We start from the raw sequence: 11,744 nt of genomic DNA, 5'->3' as shown, positions 1-11,744 counted from the left end.
AAGGCAAGCTACTAACAAATAAGTTGATGTTGCAGGGATTTCAACAACCCATTGAAAGGTAGCATTCTATGAATTCTATTATCGTTATACATGACCTTATTAGCAATATAACCTATCACTGGGTCGTATATTTACTGACATTTCATACCAATTGTTAGACCTTTGCTTCTATACTGAATAAGACTTCGAATTACTCTGTTTACCCGATCAATACATACGGTCAACGGTGATGTGACCGGTCGACGGGGATGCTTAGTCCTCCTAGGCACCTGATCCCATCTATGGAACGTCCAGGGATCCGTGTTTTGTATTGGTTGTAGATTTTTTAAAGACAATTTTCTATATTAAATTTAATAACTCTTACGAGAGGTGCGGGTCCCCTTGACCCCCTCCCCCATCCCCATCTCCGCTACCTCGGGTATTATAGTGCACAGTCAGCTGTTGCTTTAGATATGTCAGAATTTTATTTTCTGACGTTGAAATTTATTAGAATTACGTTAATTATAATGAATCGACAGAAAATTAACATGTAACGTTTCTCGTTGAGATATATTCGTTACACAGGTTAAAATGGTTTCGCTTTGACAGTGTACAAAATTATGTGGGTAGTAATTTATTCTTCGCTCTCGCCCTATATGGAATTTTCTGCCACGTTTATACCATATTAAGCCAATTTCTAAATTACGTGTATCAAATAATATAGGATGTGAACTCCCTACTTTCCAGAGAGTAGGTGTTATCTCAGTAATTGTATAGACATTACCTGACTTCATTATTTTTCACGAAAAATCATGAAAATATTCCCTAGTTAATAAATCAAAAGATAGATATCGCAGCCATTTCAAATTTTTCGAGGACGGTCACAACATATCTAGAATTCTGTGATAATAACTCATTTTTTTTTAAATTAAAAAAAGTCTCCTCTTCAAAGTTTGATTTTCTTATAATGGACCAACATTGTATATGATGTGGGCAATATGAGAGATCAACTTAAATTTTTTATTGGTGCCAGCAATCTTGCATACTGCTCAAAATAATTATTACCTACTAATAATCAAAAGTCACCTAACAATTCAAAAGCTTTGGTACGGTGCATCACATCTTAATTTCGTTGTTAAACATTGAAATTTCAAATTCTCACTTTCAAAATTCTTAAATTCAGATTCAGTATTCTCAAGTCATGGTCTGTATTTGTTTTTTTTTTTACAATGAGATAAAGAAATGGCTCATGGTGAAAAATATATATGGCGAGTGCATCCAAGCTTAATCTTCTTATTCTTAGTTCCAAGTTTAAAATCTTGATGTGAAAGTTTTCTCAAGTTAAACATTTTTAATAAGTGTCAAGGTAAAAAAAAAAGGCCCAAGGGCCTTAACAGTCACCTGAGTACATGTATAATTCCAACAATTTAAAAGGTTCCATAAACGTATAAAATAAACTGATAGATGAAGCTTTGTTGCCCAAGAGCAAGAGAAATAGGATAATCAGGATCAACGAAATGATTATAGTCTTGTATTCAGTAAAAAGTAATAAGAACTCATACAGTAAGTCCGTTTATCACAATCACCATGCAGACGATTAACAAAACAATAATGCTTGAATTTTATTGAATTTGAATTGAATTTTATTAACCCCATATCATTACTTCTCTGATTGGCCTGTTTTTGTCTGTGAGAACATTTAATAAAATGTTATTTTTGTCTCATTTTTATTTATCTATTATTTACAAGTCTAACTGATCATTAAAACTATGTAAGTACTTTTTGTGTACTAGTAATATAATACAATAAAAAACTAGAAATATGTCCATAGGACATGAATGCCCCGCCAAGGGTATATTAGTAATGCAACATTTTAACACAAATTGAGAAAAGTGAGGTCAAGGTCAAAGGAAAGGTCAAGGTCAAAAAATATTGCTGCAGTTGAATAGCTTACATCAGTATGTATCAGCATATGACGTTTGATTCAGAAACTAATTTAAGAAAAGTGAGGTCAAGATCAAAGGAAAGGTCAAGATCAAAAAATGTTGATGTAGTTGAAAAGGTTACATCAGTATGTATTAGCATATGAAGTTTGATGAAAATATTATGAATGGTTTCTTTAAAACTGAGCTAAACACTAATTTAAGAAAAGTGAGGTCAAGGTCAAAGGAAAGGTCAAGGTCAAAAAATATTGATGCATTTGAATAGCTCTCATCAGCATGTATCAGCATATGAAGTTTGACACTAATTTAAGAAAAGTGAGGTCAAGGTCAAAGGAAAGGTCAAGGTCAAAAATGTTGATGCAGTTGAAAAGGTTACATCAGTATGTATTAGCATATGAAGTTTGATGAAAATATTATGAATGGTTTCTTTAAAACTGAGCTAAACACTTATTTAAGAAAAGTGAGGTCAAGGTCAAAGGAAAGGTCAAGGTCAAAAAATATTGATGCAGTTGAATAGCTCTCATCAGTATGTATCAGCATATGAAGTTTGACACTAATTTAAGAAAAGTGAGGTCAAGGTCAAAGGAAAAGTCAAGGTCAAAAAATGTTGATGCAGTTGAATAGCTCTCATCAGTATGTATCAGCATATGAAGTTTGATAACACTATCTTGAATGGTATCTTTAAAACTGAGCTAAAAACTTATTTAAGAAAAGTGAGGTCAAGGTCAAAGGAAAGGTCAAGGTAAAAAATATTGATGCAGTTGAATAGCTCTCATCAGTATGTATCAGCATATGAAGTTTGTTAAAAATATCTTGAATGGTTTCATTAAAACAGAGCTAAACATCAATTTAAGAAAAGTGAGGTCAAGGTCAAAATAAAGGTCAAGGTAAAAAAAATGTTGATGCAATTGAATAGCTTACATCAGTATGTATCAACATATGAAGTTTGATTACACTATCTTGAATGGTATCTTTAAAACTGAGCTAAACACTAATTTAAGAAAAGTGAGGTCAAGGTCAAAGGAAAGGTCAAGGTCAAAAAATGTTGATGCAGTTGCATAGCCCTCATCAATATCTATCAGCATATGAAGTTTGATAAAAATATCTTGGATAGTTTCTTTGAAACTGAGCTTTGAACAGAGCTAAACGCAAAGTGTGACGGAAGGACAGACGGAAGGACGGAAGGACAGAAGGACGGAAGGACGGAAGACGGACATGACAAACACTATATGCCCCGGCCATATTCATGGCGGGGCATAAAAATGCATAATTCTCTTATTCTATTAACCTTTCAAATACATTAAATACCGTGATTTATTATCAAAGGTGAATGGCAATGGGGAATAACTTCTCACAGTAGAATACAAATTAATAGAGCCCCTTCCAGCACCAGAACCTCCGTCAGTTAATAAACTAAAGCACCGAATAGCAGATCAGATAATGAACGTTAACATAAAAACAGGGAATTATCATCATTTGAAGCAGAATGTATACAAAAACTTCTACATGAGAAGAAAACACTTGCTGTGACCTTCAACTCGACATTTCGATACATATATCGACGACGTATTATCAATTAACAATAGTTACTTTCATTCATATATGAAATAAAAGATACCACAGATTCTGACACATCTGTTTCATATTTAGATATTTTACTAGAAATAGACGTTAATGGTAGCTTTATGATAAACGTGATGCCTTTAACTTTTCAATCGTAAACTTCCCTTACTTACATGTACATGTATGTAGCAATATACCCTTATCACCTGCATATGGAGTTTCTGTCTCTCAGTATGAACACTTTCTAAAACGAGGCAAGCTATTGACAAACAAGTTGGTGAAACAAGGATATCAACCGTCTCGTTTGAAGTCATCTTTTCGCAAGTTTTACTGTCGATACAATGACCTTGTCAGCACATACAACCTATCATTGAGTCAAATGCTGACTGACGTTTTCCATACTAATTGTTAGGCCATTATTTATACACTGAACTGTCTATGGATTTTTCCGTTTTTTTTCCCTCGATCATGACAAGGAGCACACGGCGGGTGTGACCGGTCGGCAAGAGATGCTCACTCCTCCATGGCACCTGATCCCACCTCTAAATTTGGGGTCTGTGTTTGCTCTGCTCCAAATTTGTATCGTTTCATTGGATTTTCGAGATTGAATACTGTTCGTTATCTTCATATTTCATGCAGTTTCAAGCTTATAATATTTATGAAGTCCAATAAAAGTTAAAGATGGCTGGTATAAGCAATTTGTGATTTACCAGGCAAGGGGGTATTTTTCTTGATTAAGAAAAAAAGAGTGCCTATGAAATTTCGTATTGCTTTTTTATTTCTCTTTATCTTTGTCTATTGTGTATGCTTTTTCCAACCATGGATTATTTCACTCTCAGGACAATTTGTTCTAATGAAAATTTCGCTTTGTTCTGCATTTGAAATGTACTCTTTTAAATGTTTGAATTCATCAGGAATTTCGAGACCGCCATATTGTTTTCCAGCAACCATGACGTGACGTAATTTAGGGAGAAACATACAATCTATCTCACATAGGCTGTCGCTCAGCAGGAACTTTCCTTTATGATCAGCGCCACCCAAATAATTTTCCACTTTCTTTAACTCCGATATCAGGTTTTGCCTCAGCGTGTCTACTTGAGAGGGGTCTTTGTTTTTTATAAGAGCAGCAAGCTTAGGGAAGACACCCGAGCAAGCATCTAGAGCAGGACCACTGTAATCTTGCTGACAGTCTAAGTCTGGATATTGTTCATGAATATACCTGGTTATTTCTGCAGAATCAGAGATAATTTTGTTATCCCTCTTTCGGTCAATCAGCACTGGAACCTTTCCTTCGGGATTAAGTAATAGGAAATCCTCGGGTTTATTGCTAAGGTCTACCGGTTTTATCTCCAGTTCGTTATTTGGTACTTTGAGGCCCGCATACATCATTACTCTTTGTGAAAACGGACAGTCACCAACATTTTCTCCGTCACTTGCCGCCTTTACGAAAAGAAGAAACCGTGCTCCGGCACTCATAATTCTGGAAAGAATAATCATAAATAATTATTTATCGACCATTCTGTGATAGTGTGTACGAGTCTTAACAAAGCCGGTAAGTTCGGTAATTTTATATACATGTATATATAGAGAGAGAGATAAAGAGAGAGAGAGAGAGAGAGAGAGAATAATATACATGTACATACCCTTTTTCATAACACATCCAGCATCAGCCCAAGGCCCTAGGACCATTGCAGGGTGTGTTATCGAAAAGGGTATGTTTTATTTTGTTTATTAATACTTACAGTGTAGTAATAACAATACAGCTCTCATCTAATTGAGCAAATACAAATAATCACCAACTAGCTTATTATATTAAATCCTGGTTAAATACACTTTTACGAAAAATATGAACGAAAAATAGGTGTAAAATCACATATGCTATTTTAAATGGGGTGTGATATAAATCCATATCAGTCCTGTAGGATCCCTATCAGTCCTGGAAGCTGATATGGCTATTTTGACGTCAGGCATATCGCACATGAAAGAAACCTGTACATGTATTCATTACCAAGTTTGTAATTCCGGTCAATATATATTGAAGAACAAATCTGAGAAGAAACGAGCAACTTTTAATTTCTCACAAAACAGATTTACGTCCTTTGGTTTTGTACAATATCGCTCATTATTCAAAGAAATCACCAATAGAGGTTCATATTAAAATTTCTACATTGTTACTGTCTCAGATATTTTTTAAAATAGATTTTCGTTCATTATTATAATTTTTACCAATTTTGTCAATATCAGCAACAATACGACATCACTTACATAGAAATTCAATGGTTTGTAGTTGGATTTGGAATTTATTTATGGTCTTAATATTTTGCGTTGAGGATATATAATGTTTTGTAATAGGATATAGATTTATTTCACAAGTGGAAAATGATTGATCTAACTATATGTTCACTAGTGCAAAATGAATTCCATATCAAAAATATTCTGCTTTTATCAGTCTATTACATTTTCCTCACCCGGTTACATTGTAGCAAGTTCCACACATAGGCACTCCCCAGCTTTAAAATTGTTAAATATATAAAATATATATAATAATTAAACTGGGGAGTGCCTATGGTTCCACACAGTCAAATTCAAAGTAACAGCTGTGTGAAAAATCAGTTTCATTCAATAGATAAATTACGATATATTGTAATAAAACAAGCTATCTTAGTAGAATAAGAGATCGGCGGGTGGTTTTGCTATTTCTTTTTAAATACTTGACATGTACTTTTAGTTTTATTTCATGTTCTAAATATCGCCTTGATTACACACAAGTGAGTGTGAGAGGTTCACAAATACCAATTATAATACATGTATTTCAGAATATGACAAAATGCCAACATTTGAATTTTACGTGCCAAACATTTTACAAACCTAAATTTCATGAGAAAAATAAATAAAAATGAAAAGTAATTTACGTGTGGCCAAGCTAAATACGTACACTGGTCAACACATGTTCGATATTAGCCAACTTCCATCTCTTTCCAAGATATTCCAAGCATAACACTGTTAAGGGTAGTTAACTACCTAATAGTGTAATGTTAGGCTTATTTTAATTTGTCTTTGTTAGCTAAAACATAGACCTTAAGCAAAATAACTTACCAAGAGCCAGCGAATGTCAAGGGATATTACTCCAGTAAATCGAGATATGGAAGGCAGTTCTCATAATAAACCAGTAATTTAAATGTCTAAATATTTATTGTCAAAAGGCTAACCAGAGGATATCAATATATCCCTTCCAACAAATTTAAATCACTAGAGAGAGAAAAAAAATTAAAAATTTAGATTTAGAACAATAAATTAATGAAATATTTCGTTAAGGTTTGAATTTTTAAATTGAAGTCTTTACAAGTAGCATTCACAAAAAGGTTACTACTCTGAAACAACCCCCCCCCCCAAAAAAAAAAAATAGACACCAAAAAAGTCCCAAAAATTAATGTTTTTGAAGAAGGGGGTTGTGGTCAAGAAGCCGCAAACCTGTTGTCTAAAACAATTCGGAACTACAGATGGTTGTGCAATTTCTTTTTAAATACTTGACATGTACTTTTAGTTTTATTTCATGTTCTAAATATCGCCTTGATTACACACAAGTGGGTGTGAGAGGTTCACACATACCAATAATACATGTATTTCAAACTATGACAAAAGGCCAACATTTGAATTTTATACGTGCCAAACATTTTACATACTTAAATTTCATGAGAAGAATAAATAAAAATGAAAAGTAATTTACGTGTGGCCAATCCAGCTCAGTATATTGATTATTTTTTTAATGTATTAAATTCTAAATGTTGCGCCTAATGCACACCTATATTTTTTTCTTGCATCTTCCACCTGTATGTTTTCTAAAAATTTGGATTGCACTTCAGTTCAATTATCCCATGCCACATCCCCATATTCAACTATTGGTCGAACGAAAGATATTTTTTGAATATATGGGTCCCATTTTAATTTATATTTAAGTATGCGCAACCTTGGGAAACCTTAAGTTTCAGACGGAAAAATAATAAGCACACACTAATGTATTAAAGTCTTAATAACCTAACGCCTGAATGTACATGTATCATAGTCGTCGGAACGGGGGGGGGGGGGAGGGGGCTAATCCCCCTCACTTGTTTGCAAATATAGACATATAGGCATTGAAAATTGGGGCTTAGCCTCCACCAAACGTTTTTTTTCTGTTTGGTTTAGCTCCCCCCACCCCACCCCAATTTCAATTTGCTTCCGACGCTTATGCACATGAATTATATTGTCGAAGAAAGTAATAACATCATAACTATAATTCAAGCAACTCAAACTCATCATATTCAATGCAATTACTCGAACAGTCTCTTACCATGATAGCTTTGTATCAGCAACAATACCAATATGGAATACTAGTAATCTACTTGTAATGGTTTGGGCCGTGGATATCGACCTTGGTTGCTCAGTAGGTAGAACACCTGACTGGTGATGCAGGGGAAGCGAGTTCCCAGGCCAGCCATGCATTTTCTCCTTTCCTGATGCATAACTCGGTGCCGTTGACCACCTCTGGACTTGCAGGCGAAAGTCACGCCAAGGGTAAATAAGAACTTGGGTTGTGTCCCATGGCAGACATTTTAAGAATGGAGGAATGTAATGGTTTGGGCCGTGGACATCGACCTGGATAGCTCAGTAGGTAGACTTACTAGACTATGTCAGATGCAGGGGTCCCGGGTTTGACTCCCGGCCCAGCCATACATTGTCTTTGTTTGCAAGGCTCATTATATTAAATGTATTTTAGAGGAACGTGGATTTAATTCTACAAGTGGTAATCCAACTTATAGTTCTCTTTCTAAGGAAGAAATTCCTCAAAATCATATGTCAGTTTTGAATATTTTTAATATTCCAAACAACCAAAATGAATTTGAATTACCATATCTATATTGGATTCCGAAACTTCATAAAAATCCTTACAAACAAAGATACGTAGCGGGTTCCAGTAAATGTTCAACCAAGCCTCTTTCTTTACTCCTCACTAAGATATTAACAGTAGTGAAGGAGAAACTTCAAGAGTACTGTGCAACAATATATTCGAGAAGTGGTATAATATATTCGAGAAGTGGTGTAAATCAGACGTGGATACTTAAAAATTCCAAGGAACTTTTGGAAAATTTGAAATCAAAAGATTTTACCAAAATCAACAGCTTAAAAGCTTAATTACAACTTTTCAACTTTATACACAATCATTCCCCACGATAAATTAAAGTCCAGGTTTTTTGATATCATTGACAGCTGCTTTTTTAATAAAAATGGAACTCGTAAATTTACTTAACTTGTCATTGGTCATTTGCAAAATTATTTTGTTAAAAAACATTCTGATTGTACACATAAATACTCTGAAGTCGACATTAAAAAGATGCTTGAGTTTCTGATTGACAATATTTATGTGGTTTTTGGAGACCAGGTCTTCCAACAATCTATTGGAATTCCCCTGGGTATCAATTGCGCCCCGTTATTAGCAGACCTTTTTTGTATTCATATGAAGCAGAATTTGTCCAAATTCTTATACATGAAAAGAAGAAAACACTTGCTGTGGCCTTCAACTCGACATTTAGATACATGTATATCGACGACGTATTGTCAATTAACAATGGTTATTTCCATTCTTACGTTGATACGATATATCCCGGTGAGCTTGAGATAAAAGATACCACAGAGTCTGACACATCTGTTTCATATTTGATTTATTTTCTTGAAAAAGACGTTAATGGTAATCTAACAACCATGCTTTATGATAAACGTGATGACTTTATCTTTTCAATCGTCAACTTCCCTTAGTTATGCAGCAATATACCTTCATCACATGCATAAGGGGTTTATATCTCTCAGTTGATTCGATACGCAAGAGCATGCTCTACGTTTGTACAATTTCTAAAACGAGGTAAATTATTGACAAACAAGTTGATGAAACAAGAATATCAGCAGTCTCGTTTAAAGTCATCATTTCGTAAGTTCTATGGTCGATACAATGACCTTGTCAGCAAATACAATTTATCATTGAGTCAAATGCTGACTGACTTTTTTTCATACTAATTGTTAGGCCATTATTTACACACTGAATTGTCGACGGATTTTTCCGTTATTTCCCGATCATGACAAGGAGCACACGGCGGGTGTGACCGGTCGGCAGGGGATGCTTACTCCTCCATGGCACCTGATCCCACCTATGATGTTTTGGAGGTCCGTGTTTGCTCTGCTCCTATTTTGTAATGTTTAATGGACTTTTGAACTTGAATACTGTTCGTTATCTCCATATATTTCATTTCTCCTTTCCTGTTGCATATACCTGATGTAAAATTTCCCCTGCAGTACAAAGTTTTAAAAAAGATTTAAAAGTAACACCAACATTACCAATTCAATTCAAGATGTGCAATTAAAGTAATGGAATTGGAAATAAATTACAATGTCAGTTTAGAAATAAATGCAGTAAGCTTAATGCTGAATCATTTCAATGAATAGCCATTTAATGTACAAATTGCAGATACCAAATTGAAGACTCGCTGCTTTTTCTTGTATTGTCCTCCATATGTTCCTCAGAACAGATGCTGATTAAATAGTGAATGATAATGTTATATCAATTAATACAGATAATAATGTGTTACATTAAAAGTTTGAATCTAAAGTTTAAACTTAGTTATAAATAAGTTTAAATTGTTTAGATTTAAACTTTTAATTTAACAAAGCAACAAAGAGATCCTCATTGAAAACTTAGATAGGAAGAATTAATTTAAGTATACTTACGTGTATTTTGTAAGGAAATCTTTCCCACACCTAAGTCAACATTCATATGCATGTACTTTGTGCCCCTCCCTCCCTCCCTCTCTCTCTCTCTCTCTCTCTCTCTCTCTCTCTCTCTTGGATTCATTCTTAGAAAATGATTTTCTTTTTACATACTGTTTATGAAGAAACTGAACTGAACTAGATTTATAAATCTCATCACAATTTTACAATTGTATACAGAGATAAACATAAACAATGGTGACAAATTAAAACAGGTTAATTATCCACATGAATAACTGGCGGCCGACAAAAAATTATTTGGCGGCCAGAAACTTATTTGACGCCCGCCAGATAAATATTTTTCTACATGGCACCTACTGGCTTCCGTAGTTTATTCAATACTTAAATGTATTCCTTTTACTTACATGTATATGTACACAGGCATCAACGTCTGCTGTTAAATTCATGTCATGTACGTACAGTGTATAGCAATGAATAAACATTTTTAAACAAACACCATCTCTATTGATTTTATTTCCACTCATAATACCCGTGTTCCGTGTTTAAATTCCTCTTTTATCTTTATTTTCTCTCGACGAAACCGAGTATTGTATTTTGCTATAGTAAATTTTCCTTTAGATGCTGAACCCCCCCCCCCCCCCCCCGCCTTGTTGCTGTAAAGTCGGGTATTGGCAAATTCCAGGATTTTGACAGTTAATTAGGTTTTGTTTTGTTTTGTTTTTTTTTTTTTTTGTTTTTTGTTTTGTTTTTTTTTTCTTTGTTTTTGTTTTTTTTTTTTATTTTTGCTTGTCAACTTTTTAGGGAAGTTGCCCCACCCCTCCACCTTTCGTTTATTAATTTTTAATCTGAAGTTAAAAATGTATTTTGTCCGATGATGTAATCATTTTCAACTTCAGACTGAAAATAAATAAACGGCAGTAGTTACATGTATGAGGTTGATAATTCTAAATTTATTGGGTTGAGGCAAACGGTATTAAGTATCTCCTTGTAAATTAACCTGCAACTGCAAAATTCAAATGAGCAATCACTGAGACCATCTTTAACAAATTGTTTGTGTGCCCTTTCCCGACCGACTAGAATGCTCCGACTCAAAACTTTTTTTAACCTCCAGAAAACAATTATTTTTTATTCATTTCTAAGTTTTCTCATACCATTAATAACTATTTTAACATCAAATTTGCAAGTGTTTTTGAATTTTAAAAAATTCTTTCTACCTACCTACTAAATTTTTTATATCCTGAGTCGGGAGAGGGGAAGCAAACATTTATTTAAAGATGGCCTAACACATAACCTTGGCCTACGTGAAAAAGCGATAAAAGTTTCAGATTACATTTTAGAAGTTTTTTATTCACATTGTGTCATTTTAAAGGGTATTTTTAAGAATGTCACGAGCCCCAGAATTCTATGGCTGATATTTAAATTTATATCAACATTTCATAAAAATGAAAATCATGTAACAAAAGGATCAATATAATTAAAATGTTGAAGTTTCATATGTACACA

The 11,744-nt window shown here is 33.9% G+C and overlaps 1 protein-coding gene across 1 annotated transcript; it reads right to left on the bottom strand.

Moving 5' to 3' along the window:
* Nucleotides 1-4,240: 4,240 nt before the first annotated feature.
* Nucleotides 4,241-4,962, bottom strand: LOC133194717 (uncharacterized). Its single transcript, XM_061330622.1, has one exon. It carries the CDS (start codon nucleotides 4,959-4,961, stop codon nucleotides 4,281-4,283), a length of 681 nt encoding a protein of 226 aa, XP_061186606.1. The 5' UTR covers nucleotide 4,962; the 3' UTR covers nucleotides 4,241-4,280.
* Between the last annotated feature and the right edge of the window lie 6,782 nt (nucleotides 4,963-11,744).

This window comes from Saccostrea echinata, unplaced genomic scaffold (assembly GCF_033153115.1).
Source record: "Saccostrea echinata isolate AGI-Se365-2 ecotype Australia unplaced genomic scaffold, CSIRO_AGI_Sech_v1 ptg000029l, whole genome shotgun sequence".
Lineage (NCBI taxonomy): Eukaryota > Metazoa > Mollusca > Bivalvia > Ostreida > Ostreidae > Saccostrea > Saccostrea echinata.
Note: the sequence above shows the minus strand (reverse complement) of the source record. Positions and strands in the feature narration are given on the sequence as shown.